We start from the raw sequence: 21,895 nt of genomic DNA, 5'->3' as shown, positions 1-21,895 counted from the left end.
ATGTGAAAAAGGCAAAAACAAGTTAGAGAGGGAATTAAAGAGAGAGGCTCACAGGCTAAAGCGAGTTGAAAAACTACATAGCATAAACGTGTAAGAATAATAATTACGCAGCAGTAAAGAGCGAAAATAACAAAATGTAACAGAATAGAACTTGGTGCATTATTTCAGTATAGGCAGTATATCTCAAAACAAAAATTATCTTGAAAAATGAAAAGAATGAAGAATTAAGCCAAATGGCCGGCAGTAGAAGAGACGCGTATGTCTCAGATGCGGCCAGTAAGTAAAATGAATGTGTACCATCTGGATGGGAGGGATTCCTCCTCTTCTGTCGGTAGCCAGCTACTAATATCCACCTTGTTTTAAGTTAAACAGCTGGCTCCAGCTCGTGCTGAAAGTAAATCCCTTATGTAAAGACAGAGGGTTTTGCATAGGTGTAGGAACAATTTGTAATTTGTACACTTACATCCTTTTAAGTTTTGCTAAACAAGTATGTTAAGACATTGAGACAAGTAGGCCCTAAATTCTTTTCCCTGTAGGGTGGTATACTGTAATGGGAATGAGCAGGATTTGGAGAGTAGGTGGTCTCAAGACACTGAACATGGTCCTGTGGGAAACATGAGAATCTCCCGAGCTACTCGGCTCACAGCTATGCCTTGCTTGCACATTAACTGTCATTCCCAACATCATTTTAGCCATTGTGTCTGTTTTATGTGCATTCATTCATGTCACTCTGAGTTTCCAAATGGAAGATGAATGTATGTTTGATGAAACAAGAGACTTTTGTTTGGAAGAAAGTGAAGTTAGTGATGAAAATAGCTTTGAAGAAACTGTGGAGATTCCCAGAACAAAACAGGAGTAAGTTGCCGACCAAACACATGGCAATGGTGTTATGAGAAGGACAGGAATTGAGTGAGAGCTACATCACTGAGAAGACTTGCAACTATGTGCTTGCAAGGATATATTATGGTTTTGTAACTTTGGAGGTTTAAGGAAGTTAATATTCAAAGTCTCCACTTTTGGGCCTTTAGGAACGGGTAGGAAGGAGGTGAAGCACCTTGTTTTGTTGGAAGAGCAGTGTTACTTGTAAATAAAATGATCTGATTGGTAAACATAGCAAAGGCTTGAGATGTGTGGACAGGTCTTGTACTACTTTGGGCAGCAGACATAAGGACACTGACAATAAGGGGGGGGGGGATTTAAAAATAACAAGTGTGATGGTAGAATGCTAAGATTCCTAGATTGTGGATTGCAAAGATTTCATTGTGAGTGTTGTAGCTGTGGAGAATTGTGTTGTCCAGCAGATGGAAAATAGATTTCAAAGATTGAGTTGGTTTAGATGTGTGATGGAAAGGGAGGAGGAACAGTTATTCAGAATAGTAGGTGTGGAAGTAGCTGGAAGAAGATATATGGGAAGGTCCAGAATCTTCAGTATTTTAAAAGGACATCAGGGAAGACATAAACTAGATGGTAATTAAGTGAAACAAAAAGAATTTAATGTTTAATCTCTTGTAGGAAATAGTTCTTAGTTGGGCGAGCGGGTTCCATTCTCAGCTACCACTCTGTTGGCCGGGAGTTCGAATCTCCGACCGGCCAATGAAGAATAAGAGGAATTTATTTCTGGTGATAGAAATTCATTTCTCGCTATAATGTGGTTCGGATTCCACAATAAGCTGTAGGTCCCATTGCGAGGTAACCAATTGGTTCTTAGCCACGTAAAATAAAATCTAATCCTTCGGGCCAGCCCTAGGAGAGCTGTTAATCAGCACAGTGGTCAGGTTAAACTAAGATATACTTTTTTTTTTCTTGTAGGAAATACGTGTTGTGAAAGCATTACTGCAAAGCTGTAAATTGTAAGTAGTGTTCGTCATTAGAAGTTACAGGTGTAGTTTTCATTAGACAATAACAGAAGTACTTTAAAAAAGGGATAGGCTGCATATTTGTGAATTATGAGAAGGCGTATGACAGATTTCCAAGAAGAGCTTTTGGATGAGCATTATGAAGGTTATAGGCATCAGAAACACATTGAGTTAAATTAATGACGGTTCTGTATGATAAGACCTGCAGTGATGAGACAGATATATCCAAGGAATCCAGATTCATTGTTGGTGTCCTCAGGAATCAGCAGTCAATAGTTTACCATAGTATGGAGTAAGAAGAAAATTCTCAAAGGGAGGCTTGGCAGATGACCTTGTGTTAACAGCAGCAGCAGTACCAGTGGAAGAGGTTTTAGAAATGTTTAAAAGGTGGAAGAATGAGTGGAGAAGAGAAGATTGGGACTCAGAGTTAGCAGAAGTAAAGGTAGAAGCGCATTCTGTAAGTTGACAGTGTGGGTGCAGCAGGAGAGGCATAAAGGGTATTGGAATATTATTGGGTTTATTAATAATGGAGCTTGAAATGCTCGGGATTGCCAGGTATAGATAAAGTAGGGATTGTCAATGTCCAAAATCTTTAAGAGCAGCTTACGGTGATGTTCGGTGTCCAAAATGTACAGGGTGATCTTATGGTGAAGAGAGGAAGTAGGTAGAACATCTCTGTTAAACTGCATTGTTAACCCAGTATATAGATGGCAGTAAGAAAATGGAAAGGCTTTTAATTACCAGTAAACAAGAGTATCCCGTTAATACAGTAAACAGGGCAAAAGAAAGGTAAGGCTTGCACTATTGGTGCAGTGGAGAAATAGGCTTTTATAAAGCAAGTAGAGAGATTTTCAAGAGGCATGGCTACTAAATGAAGTTCCATGGCTGTCATGCACTATAGAGGTCATATTACAAATGAGGAGGAACTTTCTGAGAGATGTCCATAGGTTGGAAGATAACAGAGATCCCATAATAATTTAGGAACTTAGGTATTTATACTGAAAATCCCTGAGTATATCTTAGTTTAACCAGACCACTGAGCTGGTTAACAGCTCTCCTAGGGCTGGCCCGAAGGATTAGACTTATTTTTACGTGGCTAAGAACCAACTGGTTACCTCCAGCAACGGACCTACAGCTTATTGTGGAATCAAGACCACATTATGACGAAAATGAATTCTATCACCAGAAATAAATTCCTCTAATTCTTCACTGGCGGCTCGGAGAGTCGAATGCTGGGCCAACAGCGTGCCAGTCGAAAGCTCTACCACCCCTCCAAAGAAGAATCATGAAAATCCCTGAATAATATGGATAGCAGTCTTGCGTATCTGTAAACCTGAAATTTTTTGGCCAAGTTCAGATGATTGTCAGTGTAAACAACAACTATATATTTCATACAGGTGTAGTGTGTTCGCCTGAACAACGGATAATTCTCCAGTAGAATATTTCTTCTTAGGATTGAAAATAGAGCTTTTGTATGAATGTTTGAGGACATGTGGCACCAGCTTTGTGTTGGAATATATGAGCTCTTGCATGAATGTGTGAGAACATGTTTCATCAGGTTTGTGATGGAATATATATTATGGTTGTTTTAAAGGTCTGTAAAGGCTTGTGCTTTCCAAGTTGAAGAGTGATGAGTAGCCTGGCCCCACAGCAAATTTGCATTAATGGTATTGAGAGTACCAAAGATCAAGTAGTATATATTTGTATATCTAGTTTCTAACTGATGAAGTGACAATTTTTAGGCTAATTTTCCCATACACTATTTAGTCTTCAGATTATAGACATGCTTAATTCAAGTGTCAAACAAGTGAATTTGATTGCACTTGGAAAGTAATGCAGTGCATAAGGTTATGGCAACAAGCTTTACTGTATGAACTAGTATTCTGCACTAAATCATAATGTTTAGCTAATATATTTTGTAAGTGGACTGGTCATCCTACTATAATTTCAGGCACATGTAAGACAGCAGCATTTTTTAAAAAAAAAAAAAGAAAAAAAAAAAAAAAAAAAAAAAAAAAAAAAAATTTTTGTCTTTTAATCTGAAATCTAGTACATCTTTTCTTTTATGAATAAACTTGACAGTTTAGTACATTACCTTGACAAAAGCATAGTAGGAGGTTTAACATTCACTTGTGTCTTTGTGTCTAACTGTCCTGATAGATCTTTGATAGCTGTTGGGCAAGGAGTAGTTGAATAGATTCTGAGATTGGTCTGAGTAAATGTGGGTCCAGGAGTTTTTGTAAAACTAGGAATCCTTTTGCGGCCAGCACAAGTATGTTTGATTGGAGAGAGTTTGTTTCTTACACAAATATTTTATCCCGGGTGAATTTTACCTACTGTTAAGATAGCTAGCTACATCTTCATGCCAGCATGTGAGTTGGCATTCAATTAAAAGATTGCCTGGCTGACCCAGATTACTGTCTAGTTCACCTGTTCTCCACTAGGTAATTTTTTAATGATGTTGCTTGTCAGGATTCTCAGTTTGGCGGCTGTGGAAGGTTTTCAGGATTTCACTGGTTTGGCTTATAGCTATTTATTGTATTTGTTCATTGGGTGTCTTCCATTGGAAGCAAAGCAAGAACACCAGGCTCTGTTGATGATTACTGTATCAGCAGTATGTTTAATTTAGAATTTGACTGACATCCTGTTTGCACTGGCTGCAGGGGTCAAGAGTGTGATCTTGAACATAGAGGAATGTAGGGAGTAGTCTAAGGACTTAAGCTTAAGTTTCTTAGTCATAGAAGAGAATGGAAGCAGATAGATTGAGAAGCAAATTGTTAAGTCAGGACATAATCTGTCTTCTCCTTTTTCTACTACCCTTTAGTAGACAAGAGACTCTTTGCAGCCCTGCCCTCTGCTCCCCTTTGGTTCAGGAAAATACTTGAAGACATTACATTAGGATGTGAACCTTATTTTAGTTTGTTAAGGGTCCAATGGATCGTAAGGAACTGTTCCGTATCCCTCTGTAGTGTGTGCGATCTTTTTCACATTTCCCTTCGAGAGATAAGGTATTAGTGCTCTTTCTTTGTAGTTCAAACTCAGGACTGCCCTGCGAAAGTTGAGTCCGCTGCCAGGGAACCAGGTCAGTTCCTGGGCAATGTGGTTTTGTGCCATCCCTCACCTATCTTATTTACTATGTTCTGGTACCTGCTTAGTGCAGTTGCTGAAGGATTGTTTTTGGTAAATGCAAATCGCATAATTTCAACGTCACTGTCATAGGTATCTAGTACTGATGATGGTAGCACTGCCAGGGCTATACTTAGGCCTATACTAATACTGTAGGTATAGACATAGTTATTAAAGAAAAAAAAGCTATACAGTGCATTGTTCTAATTTTGACACATTAATTCAGTCACTTGTCGAACCAATCTCTTCACATCTAATCCTTGCTTGCATTTATTATTCTTCTCGAAGTGCAGTGTTCAGAGTCTTTATATCAGTTTTCTTCAGCTATGGCAGGTCACTTCTGCTTCACTAATGATGTATCCCTTTCGAGTTTGTTGATTCAGAAGCTAGTAATTTCTAAGCCAATGCTCCAAGGCTACCTCTGGATATTTCTTTCCAAGGGCAGTGTATACTATGTTTTTGCAGTAATATACAATATAGTTTATTGTGATGTCTTGGCATGCATGACTAAATTTAGGCTCTAAATTCTCCTGTTGTGTTATTGTAGTTTGAGGGCTCTTCGTCGGTTCTGCATAATAAAGGCAACCCCATAGTTGTGGTTAATGGCTGTCATCATTCATGCTTTTTGTGAGTTGGTCTTCCAGATTGACTGAAGATGCTTCTTGATAAATCCCTTCAGTTTACTCGGATTCTCAGAATAAAATGTCATGAGGGATTTAAGCTTGATCTCATTCTATAAGTATTCGGCAGTCTTTAATCCTGGTACTTCCCTCTCTACCCAGGTGATGAACATCTTAAGCATATTACAGAAGAGTAATCTCGTCCATACTCAAAACTTGCTTGTTGATATTAACAGTGGCATGATTCCATGTTTCAGGACCTCTGGGAACACCTTAGTAACCATCTCGTTAGCTCTGAGCTACCAGTGGTGATATTCTGTAAAGGGAAAATGGTAATGCTTTTTAAAACCCTTGTACAAGCCACAGCCTGTAACAAGTTTCCCTCAAGTCAGCAAATGGTGAAAGTAGGGGTGTGCTGGCTCATCTCTTCATGGTATATTTCTAGGATAATAGAAATTGCTACATTTCTGTGAAAATGTCATGCCTCATGATCCTTCAGGCAGCCATTTTTGCTCTGCTACGAGACCAGCATCTTTATTTAAAAGAACTAAAAATGATCAGTTGGGCAGGTTCTAGTAACTTATCAATACTCTTGTCCTTCATTACCTCACCACACAAAATTGAAGCTCATTGCATGAGCCAAGCCCTTTTGCATTTTCATTAACTTAGTGGTTGCATGACAATTAACATTTTCTCAATGGGCGAGGGTATACAAACACGTTTATGCTTCTTTGTATGAGGTTTCACTTTGTAGTTGTTCAGTATTTACACTGATTCATGATACATTTTATTTAATATTCTCAAGAAATAGTTTAACATACAGGTATTAAAAGAGATTGGAGAAGGGTATCATCATTGCAGTTTGAGTGTTCAATACCCACGCAGGACACAAATCATAAAATCCGTATTTTGCGTATATCCTAGTCAAGGAACACTAAGGGCAAATTAAAACGGTAGGGAATCGTTAAAGATTTATCGTAGGTTCTCTTAATAAAATACCTAAACATATGATGTAGATATTGTGCTCGCAAGTCAGAGCAAAATATTGAGTACTCACCCAAAGGCAATCATACTTTTAAATTGTGAGAATTAGGTAATAGTGGTTTTACAATTTACTTTAGTGTTAGACGTGTTAAAAATTTGTTTCTCCACTTTGCATCTGTACTCTTTCTGCCTGAAATCCCATCTGGTACAGATTTTTGGTGATGCTCTTTCTTTGTGCCTTTCTGAGTCCTCAAGCTAGTCTACATCCCATTACTGCAATATGATTTTTTTTTAAAACTGTCCTCCTTGTCACTTTCCACATGCCACAACCATGTCCATCTTTTTGAAGTTACAAATACCTGTACAGTACTAAGTTGCCCAAAGGTTTATTTAATTAATATGAAAGCTGAAATGAATTCTCTTTCAGTTATTACAGTACTGTACTGTGTTATGGTTCTTGAGAAACTTAAATCTCTCTCTCTCTCTCTCTCTCTCTCTCTCTCTCTCTCTCTCTCTCTCTCTCTCTCTCTCTCTCTCTCTCTCTCTGGTTGTTTGTCAGAAACAAATAGCTGTTGTATTCATGCATCACAGTCAGGTTTCAGTATACTTGTAATTAGTGTGAGAATAATTGTTTTCAAGAGCAAATCATTTCATCCTGTAAAAAAAAAGCATTTCTTTAATTTAGCATCTCACACCCAGTATTATTTGTTATGGCTTGAGAGGTATGTATATCCAATAAATTGTTTGTGATTAGATTAAGGAATAAATTTTTAAAGATTAAAGTTAAAGGTAAGTGGTATAGATTTAATGCACATATTCTTGCTGTACGAGATAAAGCATATACTGTACAGGTAAGTTTATGCAAAAGTGCTGCAGTTCCTCAATGGGTCAGCTATTATGATGGATATTTCATGGAAGGTCACTGTTGTTCAGTTTTCTTGGATTTGATAATTGTGATGTGTCTATCAGTGGAATGTTCGTACAGATTGGCAAATGTTCTGATGGCACCAGGTCATTGTTTATAGCATTTTAATATCCAGAGAAACTTGCCACTTTAGTTCAGTTTTTATGTAGGTTTGTTTCACTGTTGTTTTAAAGGCAGAATTCTTTCCAGAAGGGCACCGAAATGCTGCATTTCTCATATTTTATATATACTATATGGACTAAGAACTTGTGTGTGATATTTTAAAATTACTGGGTTGTTACTGGATCAAGAGCAATATTTTCTAGTCAGACTTTGTGTATACAGTGGTAACAATTTGATGAGGTTTTGCACACTAAATATTATTTACAAACCATGTCCAGTCTTCTCTGGATATGCTATTTTTTTAGCTTCCTCATTTTCATCCCACTTATTTATCCAGTTGAATGGTAGATTTGTCATCCATTACAGATGGTGAATATAATTCTCACCTTTACAAAGGTGTCATCTTGTGTCATTTGTTTTTGTGGTGTAGTTCCTGACCTTACTGTATATATTTAGGTTTAAGACTGAAAGAAAAGAACAACAATGGAATCAAGGAAACCGTACAAAATCAGTGTTAATGTTGTATCTGTTGCATTTTCTTGTCATATCCTCTTGAAAGGAGGATATACATTCCCAGAATGTTTAAGAACATTTAAACTTGTGTTGTGAGTAATGTGTGTGCATTTGCTATCTATTTGCATTACTTTCATATCATGTAACCTTTGTGACCTTGTAGTAAAATGTAACATCAAGTTACCAGTGACAGTACTTGCTGAGGAAGGGAGAAGAGTGAAGAGTGAAATACTGCAGTTACTGTACTTGTATTCTTAGAATGCAGTATGGTACAAATATATATATATATATATATATATATATATATATATATATATATATATATATATGTATGTTACAGTATGATATATGTGTGTGTGTATATATATATATAATATATATATGTATATATATATAATATATATATATATATATATAATATATATATATATATATATATATTTATTGTTACAGTAAGACTGTGTAACCAGGGATTTCATGAAATTCCTGAAATTTTCAGGGAATTCATGAAGTCACTGATTCACTTAGGGACTTATGAAATTACTAAAATATCTAGGGATTTTGTGTATTTACTGAAAAAAATATCATTGTATTTTATACAATTTAACTAAACACACCTAAACACAAATTAGAAAAATTGTGAAATATCGTACTACCCTGCTTGTTACACTTCATTTTGTCACAGATTTTTGTGGAGCCTAGCTTTCACTTTTCTGTGGGAACTTTCACCAATTTGCAGATTTTTTTCTATGGACCGTTTCTAAAATTATCATTAATTCAATTTTTTTTTTTTTTTGAGCAACGCTATTTATTCACTGATTATTGTATTTTTTCATATTTTGTTAATGACTAAATACAGATTTTATTGATAAAAATTTTTGTACTTATAGTAATGTATCTATTAAGCTCATTCCAGGTTGGACCCTCAGACTGAGCATAACAAGTGTATGCTCTCTCTCTCTCTCTCTCTCTCTCTCTCTCTCTCTCTCTCTCTCTCTCTCTCGATTTTATTGATAAAAATTTGTGTACTTATAGTAATGTATCTATTAAGCTCATTCCAGGTTGGACCCCAGACTGAGCATAACAAGTGTATGCTCTCTCTCTCTCTCTCTCTCTCTCTCTCTCTCTTCTCTCTCTCTCTCTCTCTCTCTCTCTCTCTCTCTCTCTCAGGGTAATGTAAGTTCTGTTTGAAATATTACTTTACAGTGTTTTTGGATGATAGAGCATATTGTACAATATTTAAAAATTTTATAATTATTTTCATTCTATATTTTCTACTAAAAGCAGACTGGGAAATAAAATTAAAATAATTAGCGATTATTTTAAATATTGTACAATATGCTCTATCATCCAAAAACACTTTACAGTAATATCATTTCATATACATCTTACATTACCCATAGAGAGAGAGAGAGAGAGAGAGAGAGAGAGAGAGAGAGAGAGAGAGAAGAGAGAGAGAGAGAGAGAAACATAGACTTGTTATGCTCAGTCTGTGGCCCAACCTGGAATAGCTTAATAGATGCATTACTACATTATAAGTACACTGTAAATTATCATCATCATCTGTTTTTAGTCACAAACACAAAATAAAAAATACAGTAATTAGTGAATAAACAGTGTTGCTTTATGAAAAAAAAAAGCAAATTTGTGGTATTCTGTTTTTACCAACACATAAAGAAAACAGTACGACTTCAATACTATAAAAGAAAACGGCCATGCTTATGTATACTTACTGTACAGTCGACCCCCCTGTATTTGCAGGGGATGCGTACCACAATCCCCCAAACACCGAAAAACCCTCTAAAAATGCTTATACAGGCAGTCCCCGGTTTACGACGGTTCCGGCTTCTAACGTTCGAGGTTACGACGCTTTTCAAATATATTCATCAGAAATTATTTCCGGCTTACGACGCAGATGTTCCGGGTTACGACGCTCCGCGCCGATCCGACGGAAGAAATATGGCCCAAAAACGCAGAATAATCATAATTTGAAGGTTTTTTGATGTAAAACTCAATAATAATGCAGTTTACATCGCTTTTTAATGCACCAGAGCATTAAAAGTAAGGTTTTCTTATGATTTTTGACGATTTTCGATGATTTTCCGGCTTACGATAATTTTAGGGTTACGACGCGGCGCAAGAACGGAACCCCCGTCGTAAACCGGGGACCGCCTGTACGTGTAAATTTTAATAGTTTTATCACAAAAAAATGCATTTAGTCACAAAAATGTGAAAATACAGTACCTGTAATTAGTGAATATTGCTCTATGAAAATTACCGCTAACAGGCGAATTTTCCGCGATTGTGTATATATTGTAACGGATTGTTTAACCATTACCAAAATTCACTCATAAATTTCCTCTTCAAGTATCCATATAATACTGATATGAAGTCCACAGTAGGGTGGAGTCATACCAAAACTCAATAAACAAAGTGCAAGAATGAATTCAAGGGGGTGAGTAAACAAACACTACAAAAAACCATAAATTTAACACAAAAATAAACATGAGAAATTACACCTGAACCTCTTTAATACTGGTAATAAATTAATCACTTTCTCTCAATAGTAATCACCCAAAATACACCTACACTTAAGATAGTTACTAAACAGTCAAAACCAAAAATTGGGGTCCAGAAAGGAGTAGGAAAATTGCAAAGGAAGAAAAGCCTAACAAGTTACAAACTAATTTTCCTATAAATAAACTTGTCACTTATTAGCTTCTTGAATAAATAAATTATTTATATTCTTCTCGAAGAATAAGGGTATCCTCCATGTCTGGAGTAGAATAACCGGTGGTTAACCAACTCAGGCCCAACTAAGCAGCCACAACAAATTCACAGCCGTGATCGACACAATTCAAAGGCAAAAAAACCTTACCATGGGATAGCAAGATCCCCCTGGCTTTATAACTGAACCAGAGGTGGTGCGGTGAATCCGAAAGGACCTCCAGATTGGTAATCCAGAGAGGTCATCTAATTTGAAGATAGCAGTAATCCGGTACGGTATAAATCTTCAAGTTCGGAAGATAAGTGAAATTCACCAGCTGAGGCTGCAACCACCAAGAAGCAAGTCACGGCAATATCCTTCATCCATGAAGCAACTCAAAAATGTTGCGTATAGGAAAAGGTCCAAAGAACAATCCCCTGTTCTCTGAACAGAAGCTACAAAGTCACCCCCACCCCCTAAACCACAGGGGAGGGACCACACACACACACAACCTTCTTGAAAAGTAAACACAAACTTTAATAACAAGCAAACAATTGTTATACTCAAGAGGAGGTTCATGACAAGTGAAACATACAAGACTGGGTTTAACAAATTACATAAAAACTAAATTTAATCATAATACTTAATGAAAAAGGATCACATACTGACACCTCCATATCCTGAGATTTTTTTTTTTTTTTTTCCAAAAAATTTATATATGTATAATCTAACCTTTCCTTTACAAAGTAATGAATCAAACAATTTCTAGCAATATCAAATAAGACATAATATTTACAAAACCTGAAATAACAGAAAAATAAAGTAAAAATATATCACACCATACATAAATAAGACTCAAAAGGGAAGAGGGGAGCTTACGATAATGAAAGAGGCACAACAACAACAAAAAATACAAAGTACCCAAGGTACGTACACAAATTTTCAAAAAGTTTTTACATAACCTCTTTACAAACCACACCACTGCACATGGCAAACACCAATGAGCCTCATGTTGCTCATAAACCCGACACCGGGATCCTGAAGTTACAGAATGCCACACTAATTTACACTCTTCACTGTCTTATAATCAATGAGACTTTGCACTCACTGTCATTAAGTGTGTCCCAAATCCCCAATTGTTTTTATAATAATCAGTGTATCAATGCACTTAACACAAGTAAATGTCCACCTCAAAGTGAAAATACAGTACCCACACTTATTTAGACCGATACAGAGGAATCCAACATGGGTCTCCCATGCACCAAACTAACACACAAAAATTCGTGAAGCGTACTTAAGCCTGAAAGTAAAGAATCACTGTATTAATGCCTCTAACAAGAGTCACCACCTTAGTCGTATCGTACCCAAGTGAGAGGTTATACCAACAATAGCATCATCCTATGCTATCAATAAAATAACAATATCCTAAACCTCCAACACTTGTTTCCATAACGAAGCTACTGCACCATCAATCTTCGAAAACCCTAATCTAATACTAAACCTTGAGTAATATATACCATTACTCCCCTTCACCTTAACTTAATACTATAACATTCCTATCTCATAACTAGAACAATTCCTGTAAAATAAATTGTCATTAATACACAAATATTCAGTTAATTCCAATGCAAACCTAACTACTCATATCAACAGCACACACATCAACTGGAACGATACAGATACTACATTTATGATTGCAAAGCCCTCAGCAAGTGTATTTATTCTAAGCTACGTGAAAGAATATCAGCCACAACGTTATCCTTGCTTGGAGTGTGAGTGAATTCTAGGTTCCACTCTTGAAGCATGGGGCTCCAATGCATTAGCCTCTGATTCTTATTTTTATACCTGCTGATAAAAGTTAGAGGGTTATGATCAGTCATAATTTTTATAGGTGTGCCTGTTGACAAAAGATAAACAGAAAAATGGTTAATTGCTAGGATTAATGAGTGCCTCCTTCTCAATCGTTGAATATTTCCGTCAACTTTTTAGAGAAGAGGGCAACTGGATAACACACTCCCTGTTCGTCAGCCTGTAAAACGACTGCACCAACATCCAGATCACTGGCATCCGTAGCAGTTGCAAAAAGGAACATCAAAATCTGGAGCTCTCAAAATAAGGAACAAACAAGCACCTGTTTCAACTTTTCAAAAGCATTTTGAGTTTCCGAGGACCAAACAGATTTTACTTCCTTTTTCAAGAGACGGGTCAGAGATTCCGCGATATCCAGAAGTTCTTGTTGAAGCGCCTGTAACAACCCACAGAGCCAAGAAACTTCTGGACATCCCTGCGCCATTGAGGAACACCTATATTCTGTATAGCTTCAATATTGGCCTGTTTTGGAATTACCTTGCCATCACCAACCTCATGGCCCTAAATACACGACCTTCGCTTTGGCAAACTCACTCTTTTTCAAATTTACCACCAAACCTGCTTTTTTCGATACCTCAAACAACGCCTTGATTCTTTTCAGATGTGTCTCCCAGCCATCACTATACATGATAATATTGTTTATGTATACCACACAACCTTCTAAACCATAGACCAAACTATTCATTAATCTTTGGAAAGTGGCTGCCGCATTTTTCATCCCAAACGGCATCACTTTGCACTGAAACAAACCTTGGGGTGTTACAAACACCGACAAGGTTCTAGCACACTTGGAAAGAGGAACCTGCCAGTTCCTTTTTAATAAATCAGATTTGCTAATATATTTGGACTTTCCCAAACTGTCAATACAGTCCTCTATACGAGGCAAAGGATAACAGTCCGCCTTAATCGCCTCATTCACCTTTCGATAGTCAAAACATAATCTAAAGTCTCCATCAGGTTTTTTAACTAAAACTACCGGAGATGACCAAGGGCTCTTACTTGGTTCGATAAGGTCATGTTTTAGCATGTACTCGACTTCCTTCACCACTGCTTCACTTTTGAAGGGTTTTAACCTATAAGGGGCTTGTTTAACAGGAATGGCATCACCCACATCCACATCATGCCCTAAAATGGATGTTCAACCTGGCACATCAGAAAATAAACCTTTATAATTATTCACTAACCTCTTTAAAGATTTCTGCTTATCATTATTCAAATGTGAAACCATACTGCTAAAATTTGCTAATGACCCTTTGTTATCAGCATGCCAATTACCTTCATCAATACAAATATTTTCATCAGCTTCAACCTCTGAAAAAGAAACTGTCAATATTATTATTATATTAGCAGACTTCCCATGTGGGTCACCGTATCCCGCTCCCTATACACCTTCAAGTGAAACATACAAGACTGGGTTTAACAAATTACATAAAACCTCAATTTAACCATAATACGTAATGAAAAAGGATCACATACTGACAATATGTTCCACAGAGAAATTCGTGAATAGTTGAAGGCGTGAACCCTGAACCGCAAATAGGCGAAGGTCCGCTGTACAGAGGTGACATGATTAGTTGTCAAATGTTCTCTAAGACAGATTTAATTTGTATAAAAGATTTAATTTGTATTAAACATTTTATAGGTATTTTGCTGTTTAAATTAATATTAATACTGTAATATTTTAAAATTAGTAAATCATTGTTATAAGCATTTTAGGGGGCATATATACATGAGAGTAACAGTTGTAAAAGGGTACTAATCTAAGATGGTTTGGGGTGTATTTTTGTTTGAATTGATATTAAATTGTTTTAGTATGATAATTTAAGGTAAATTTTTGTTTGTACTACTAAATTAGGCAGTGAACTTTTAAAATGGACAGTTAAAAGCATTTTAGCTTAAGAGGTACAGAGTATTTGGCAATTATAAACGTTTTTAGAGGGGATTTTGCATTTCTGCGGTTGGTTCTGGAACCTATTCCCGCAAAAAAGTGGGGGAGCACTGTAGTAAAGTAACATAGAAAAACACCTGCTTTGAATTATGGAGGCATGTTGTGATGTAATGCATGTTGTTTTTTACCGTAGCTTTTGTCTCTTCTGGTGAAAGAAATTAGATTTCACACCTGTCTTTGATGTGCTGTGGTGAAATTGCCTTTAGTACAATACTGCTTTTACACCTTTGTAGTTGTGTGTTAAGATGAAAGAAATTATATTTCACCCAATTATAGCTTCTCTAGGATTGCAATTAACATGCAGTCATACTTATACAAGAGATTGGTAGGCCATGCTGAAATAGTTCATTCTTGCAGGGCAAAATGGCACAGCCTACACAATGTAGCTTTGAAACAGAATTCAAGAAAAATTTATTTGATAAATATGCACAGTGTCAAAACACATCCAATAATATTCTAAACAAAGAATTCCATAAAAAATAGTTTTTTTATAATTATTTACCTGTGGCTATACATTAAATCTTCAAGGTTATGGTACTGAGCTGCAAAAACAAAATACATTATTATTACATCAGCTGCAAAGGGTGTTAAAGAGATGGCTGGAACTGTTTTTCATCAACTAGTCTTGTAGTCTTGTCGGCCAAGGAGCAGTTTTTGCTAAAGCACATCGAAGGTCAGCTTCCACATTCATTCAAGACCTTAGTTTTGATTTTATGACAAGTAAGCTCGAAAACCCAGTTTCACAGATACGTTGATGGGAAAAGTAACAGAGATCAAAGAGGCTCCTCTGCGACGTGGATATGACTTGGATATTTTACACTAGAATCAGACTAAAGACACTTTTTCAAATAGATTACAAGCACTGGAGTCATTCACAAGTTCAATAAACAGTACAAGTCAGTGAGTGGCCAGGCTCCTAACCCTAATGACCCATGGGGAGCATGTACCCCAGGTTGAAAACCCCTGATCTAGACAGTCCTCCTTCACAGAGTCCTGTACCCCTTGACAAATGGCTTGAAGACACAACTATTCAGCGCAAAAGAGCTTGTGATTCCCAGCTATCCCCGGCAAAAAGGATGATCAAGCGCTCCCATATTGACCTAAAGGCAGGTGAAGTTGGAGACAATGTTGGTGTTCCCATTCCTATGGTTGGTAGAGGAAGAGGTGACTCAAGAAACATCTTGGAGTTATTGTTGAATGGGGTGAAAATAACATGAATTGCAGTGAAAGCTGGGATTTTAAGCACAAAGTATTCCAGGAATCAGTTTGATCTTTGTCCTCAGCAACTGTTGGATAACCTGATGTCAGTACGACTGTACTAAGCAAGCTCTCAGGTCTACAGCTTCTGGCAGCCAAGGGTTCTTCCACTGCGACTGTAGCAGAGGCAAGAAGCAGTATCAGAAAAACAGATGCAAGTGTTTCAAAACAGTCTTACTTGTCAAAATAAAAACTAGCTTCATTATAGTGACACTATTACTGTAATGAATTTCTATTTTATACTTTACTAAGATTGATATATTTAGGCTGTTCATGAGTGTATGATGATTTATGAATAATGAATACAGTTTTTTTGTTCTATGTATAATCATTAGCAGGGAATTCATGAAATAACTAGAGCATCATTTTAGCAATTTAATGGAATCCCTAAGTGAATTGGTGATTTCATGAATTCCCTGAAAATTTCAGGAATTTCATGAAATCCCAGGTTTCACAGTCTTACTGTGTAAACACACACACACACACACACACACACACACACACACACACACACACACACACACACACACACACACACACACACACACACACACACACACACACACACACACACACACACACACACATTTATTCAGCATTCAAAGTAATATCTCCCTTCCTCTTTAGAAATCTAAAAGCAGATACCAAAAGGTAAAGTGAACAGTAAAGAAAACAACAGGCTTACTATCACCATCCTAACATCTAAAGAACAAAGTCATTCAGGGAGGTTTGTTCACATTTTTTAGACTACTTACACTTATTACATACATTGTTCTTGGCAGTTATTAAAAAACAGGTTTTGACATGGAAAAACCTATTTTTGGTAGCTGCAGTGAGTCCTCAAAAGTTGATGAAGGGGAACGAGAGTTTATAGCAGAAATAAAGCCATTGTCTCCACCATCCCAGTATATGATAGTGCTACAAAGGAATGAGCAACATTTTTTTTCTCCCTTCTGAGGCGAAAAAGCTCCCGTTGGACATGGCTACCCAGCAATTTGGGACTCTTACAAGAAAAATCTCAGGACAGCTATGGCTGAATTTTATGCTAGGCTCATCCTAATTAAAAAGCTTCCAGTGTCTTCCAGAACATTGTTCACTGCAGGAGCCAAAACACTTATGTGGACCCTATTGGGTGGACGCTCCGACTTTCTAGAGTGTCGCATTATGGCTTGAAAGGCAGTATTGATGGACTTCAACATTTCGCTCCCCAATGTAACCTCCCTATTCCTTTCTTCCCTTATCTGTTGGGACCCTTTTTGAACAGTGTTGTCAAACAACTTGAATGAGCCCAACAACAGAATTCCAAAATATATACTGTTCTTGAAAAAGGCGAATCTGCGAAACGATACCCTTGAGAGTTTCCTCTTCCTTAGCCTAAGAAAGCTTGGTGTGAATCAGAGCCGTACAAGCCTGCAGTAACCAATAAAGGACCCCTCCAACAATAGGAGAAAGGACAACAGTAGCATCAGCACCCCTTTCAAAGCAGACAAGACATTCCTACCAGGGGAAAGAAAAATAAACTCCTGGACTGCGTATCACAAGGAAGGGAAGAGGTGAGGCCCCATAGGACTTGCATGGTTGGGGTTGTCTTCTACAGGATAACATGCAGTGGAAGTCCTCTTGGGCGACACAGTATAATTCACAATGGGCTAGGGTAGAGATGGTCTCAGCCTTCCCCTCCTCTAAAGTAGTTTTTTCCAAAAATCAGACCCCCTTTTAAAAGTAAAACTCCACGTAGTTCGCAACGCATACAAATGATTGTGTGCATATGTATTACAGTACATTACATTATTTTCTTTGCTTGATTTACTTTGAGTCTAACTATGATTAACACACAAAAGTATACAAGAGAATATTTTATCACTGTTGATTGAATTTACTGTGTAATTTGGTATTTTTTTAATGCATATTTAAATATTTAGGTACAGTACTAGCTCTATTTGTGAACTCCCAATGTTTCCCCTATCTAATGTAAAAAGAAAACAGGATGGCTTGAACACTGTATGAGGGAAAATGGCTGTGCCTGAATATAGGTGTAACTTGATTAGTTTTCACAGGTAGCTGTAAGCCATATGTTTTTAAAGGTAATGTAAGGTGACATTGAAATATTAAAGTGTTTTAGGATGATTAGTTTTAGGTATATTTGGTGTTTAAACGATTAAAATAGGCAGCAATATGCATTTTAGTTTAAGGTACATATATTATTATGTGTTTGAATTACTGCACAGTATTGAAATAGGCACTTAGGTTGGTAAACCTCTCTAAAAGTGCTTCTATCAGGGATTCCAGCTTATTGCAGGTGGTTGTGGTCCATAACTCCCAGAATACCGGGGGTCAAACACACACACACACACACACACACCCCTTTGTAAACAGTGTTGCCAGCTCATTCCACATAAATATTGGCTTTCATTAGGTTTAGTTCCTGATGGAAATTATGGCCTTCTTCATATTTCCCCAGAAATGCTTACACCTTCGCTACGTCCGTTTTTGGACTTTTTTTTTTTTTTATAAGTGTACGGTTGAATTCTGATCTCTTGGCACCTTTTGATGTTTTCCGGCACTTCAAACTTTTGTTGCTGCTTTTGTTGAATAAACTTGCACATGTGAGAGTTTGGCGCCACTGGTTATGTTGTTACACCAACAGATATCCATTTGCAAAAGTCAAATAAAGGCGGTCCCCGGTTATCGGCGGGGGTTCTGTTCTGAGGGTGTGGTGACAACTGAAAATCGCCGCTAGCCAAAAATCAGGAATTTCCGGGGCTTATCGGCACCAAAAAGCGCCAATTTTCGGTTATCAGCGCCTCTGTTAGGCATGTATCGGCTCCAATACCCAATTATCGATGCCAGTAAGTGGAAATCGGCGATTTTCGGCGCTGAAAATTGCTGATTTTCATCGCTAGACAAGCACCGTAAAACCGGATTGCCGTTAACTGGGGACTGCCTGTAATACAGCAGTATTCAGAATAATGATAATCTTAATAAAACTATTCTTTACCTACTGTATGCAATTATTCTCCGTGCATTGTCTTATTTTGTAATGAACACTGTGATTAGGTTCCATTTGCATTCTTTCTAAGTTTAAATTCTTTAAATCATAGCTGATTGCATTTTACCAACATCATCATCAGTCATTAGCTGCTAAATGAAAAGCATTTGAAGATTGCTGTACTTTCATTAATCATCAGAACTGGGTTTATAAATTAAAGGAAGTACAGTAAAGCTGCAATTTAGTTGTAGACCGTTGCTACTTTTGCATCTTCCAAAACCTCCTCTGGCCTGCACATTATTCATTTCTTCACCACTGGCTGAAATTAGAATGATAACTTTCCTTTCCATTGTTTGAGGAATGAATAAAGACTTATTTTTATTTATGTTGAAGTCACCACTGAAAATTATTAGTAGCAAATTTTGAACAAGTTGACAACTGTAACGCAACCCTTAATAAATGTGTGTTAAGTTTCGTTAACTGACATTGGTAAATGGCTGTTTCTCGATTCGATTGTTTATGTCAGTACTTGCTGTTATTTATACCAGTGTAGTGCACACAGTAGTAGGTGGTTGTTGATTATTAAAATATAGAAATAAATTCTTAGACAAATCACAAGGTTGGTAAGCTTGATTTAATGTGTGAAGATTCACTTTCAACGCAATGAACTTTTTCATCTAGGCCTATTTATAAGTTAAAACCGTTGGATGATGATGATGATGCATTATCAAGTGGTATCTACTGAAACTGGAGAAAAAAACATCAAAAGTAAGCCTAGTATATCTAAGCTTGAAAATACATCTCTATTTACATGATGTATATAAAAATCATGTACAAGGGGGTTATTGACTAAATTTTAATGATCATATTATAGTTTTTCCAGTGTCATATAATCCATCCATACTCCTGTACTGCTTACCACATATTGTAATCAGTAATTGGAACCTCACAGGTCCGAGATAAAATTTGGTTTGGGAGAGGATTTTAAGGGTCTAGCAAAATATTTGGAAAAACTGGAAAAATAGATTCCAATAAGCAACAGTACCATAGTTGTATTTTTAAAAGTGCGTTGAAATAGTTTAGTTAATGGTGACATCGTTTAAAGTCATGCAGATTGTCAGTATTTGATAATCTTATGATTACAAGTGATGCCATTTGAGGAAAATTTAACCTGCAACTCTCATGGTAAACACTTAATTTTATATATTTTTTTAATATACCATCATAAAATACTGTATGCCTGTTCAAAATTGTACTATAACCAGCATTATACCTTTTGCCCATGATGGAATATTGATAATGTTACTCCACTTGGTAAATGTTGTTATGGTAACTGGTCTGCATTACCACCATGTTTCTGTGGCTCCCATATTACCTTATTTTATTTTTTTTTTTAATATATGTTGACAAAATGTCTGAATGCCTATATTGAAGCTAACTATGTTCCCTAGTTTGTAGTTTGGTTTTTGTAGGGGCTGGGTGTTTGTGATGCTCTACTTTCAGTTTTCAGTTTCACAGATATCCCCAGATTCTGATCATGAAGTTTTAAGTTGAAAGTCTTGACTTAGTCCTTTTTGACTAATGCTAATCAGAGCCTTTTTTTTCAAACTCCTGTGAGTTGGGCCCATTTTTAATGTTGCAGTATTGAATTTTTAACTAATAGATTGCAGAGAGCAGCTGTTTATGGGGACTAAAATGATTACTGGATTTCATATACTGTATGTAACTTACCAAGTAATTACATAGCCATACTTTCCACTCGCACGGCAGTTAAAAATTTGAAGTTCGCGGTAGCAATTCGTTTGTGTATAGTGTAGGTAACTACCCCGCCCTCTGTCGGGGAACAATAGGTACAATGTTAACAGCGATTGTCACTACTTTTCTGCCAGCTTTACCATCAACATTGAATAGTATGGTGGTTGAATTTGAGGTTTTCTTATTTATTCCCGAGGATTTTGCAATAACCCATTATTTTGCAAGACCCGAATGACCAAATTAACATACAATAGTCATACGCTCTGTGCAAAACGTAGAGGACAAGAGTTTTCAATAGATCTCACTTGTAAGGTCAATTGTAAAGTTGATCTTGTAGTTAATATGGTGTCTAAGTTGGGTGAATCGCTTAAAAGTCCTTATGGACGAAGTGCAGAGTATTAAACAAATGTCAGTGCCAGTGGAGGAGGTGGCTGTCTGTCCCTTTGACACCCCCAGACAAAGGTCTTTGTCACACTCCCCTGAACCTGGGAGCAGACATACCGGAGGTCCAAAGGAGGTTAGCGGGGTTTGCCCAAGGGCAGTCGCCCCCTCATCCGACTCAGTGCTTCGTAATTCTGACAGCCGTTGGAAAGGCGTCACAGTGAGCGCCCACCAACAGTGACTCTAGTGCTAATAAGAGGCATTTTTGGCACTTCCCAGGTGAATCTCATCCCTTGAAGATACATCATGGTAGAGATGCCTCTCCCTTTTCTCCAAACCATGCAAAAGACCATTCTGCTAGTCAGCAACTGGGTTGCAGTACGTGGGGCAGCCTGTTCGCTCTTCTTCCAAGCGTTCACATGCTGAACTTCATCTCTCAGCTCATAAGTGCTCTTCTATGAGACGCTCTTCTCCTTCTGGGTGCCCATACGAGCGTCCAGTGTTTTTGTCAGACTGTTTCCCAGTTGTCGAGCGCTTGTCTTGGACTCCAGAGTGCCCACCTCGAGCCAGCTCAGCTCCCACAAAGCGCTCGGCGCTAACCGAACGCTCAGTCCCAACTGCCCACCCTACTTCCACTGAACGCACACGTGTGTCATCATCTCCCGCTTGGTTGCCTGAAGATCCTTCTTTTGCGCATATCAAGAAGCAGTAGGAAGATAGTTTGGGCCTCTTGCATAAAGCTCCCCCTTCATATAAGCCTTCTCAAGACCTTATTTTTTTCTCCCATTTCTTCAGAGGAGGAAGTGGTAGTACCAGACCCTCCTCCTACGGCTTATACTTCCCTGATGAGATATTTTTTGGCA

At 37.3% G+C, this 21,895-nt stretch overlaps 1 protein-coding gene across 20 annotated transcripts in view; it reads left to right on the top strand.

Annotated features, from left to right (window-relative positions):
* Positions 1-21,895, top strand: part of LOC136844976 (longitudinals lacking protein, isoforms H/M/V-like) — a 188,928-nt gene that overhangs the window by 31,750 nt on the left and 135,283 nt on the right. Inside the window, exon 6 of one of the 20 annotated variants that reach the window (XM_067114475.1) lies at positions 1,810-1,869. The exons of the other annotated variants lie outside the window; for them this stretch is intronic. Within the exon in view, the coding sequence (XP_066970576.1) occupies positions 1,810-1,854 (45 nt within the window). The 3' untranslated portion in view covers positions 1,855-1,869. Of the gene's footprint in view, positions 1-1,809; positions 1,870-21,895 lie in introns of those variants that run through there. 20 annotated transcript variants of the gene reach the window in all.

Source organism: Macrobrachium rosenbergii, chromosome 13, assembly GCF_040412425.1.
Source record: "Macrobrachium rosenbergii isolate ZJJX-2024 chromosome 13, ASM4041242v1, whole genome shotgun sequence".
Lineage (NCBI taxonomy): Eukaryota > Metazoa > Arthropoda > Malacostraca > Decapoda > Palaemonidae > Macrobrachium > Macrobrachium rosenbergii.
The sequence above is the reverse complement of the archived record's forward strand: the minus strand, read 5'-3'. Positions and strand labels throughout refer to the sequence as shown.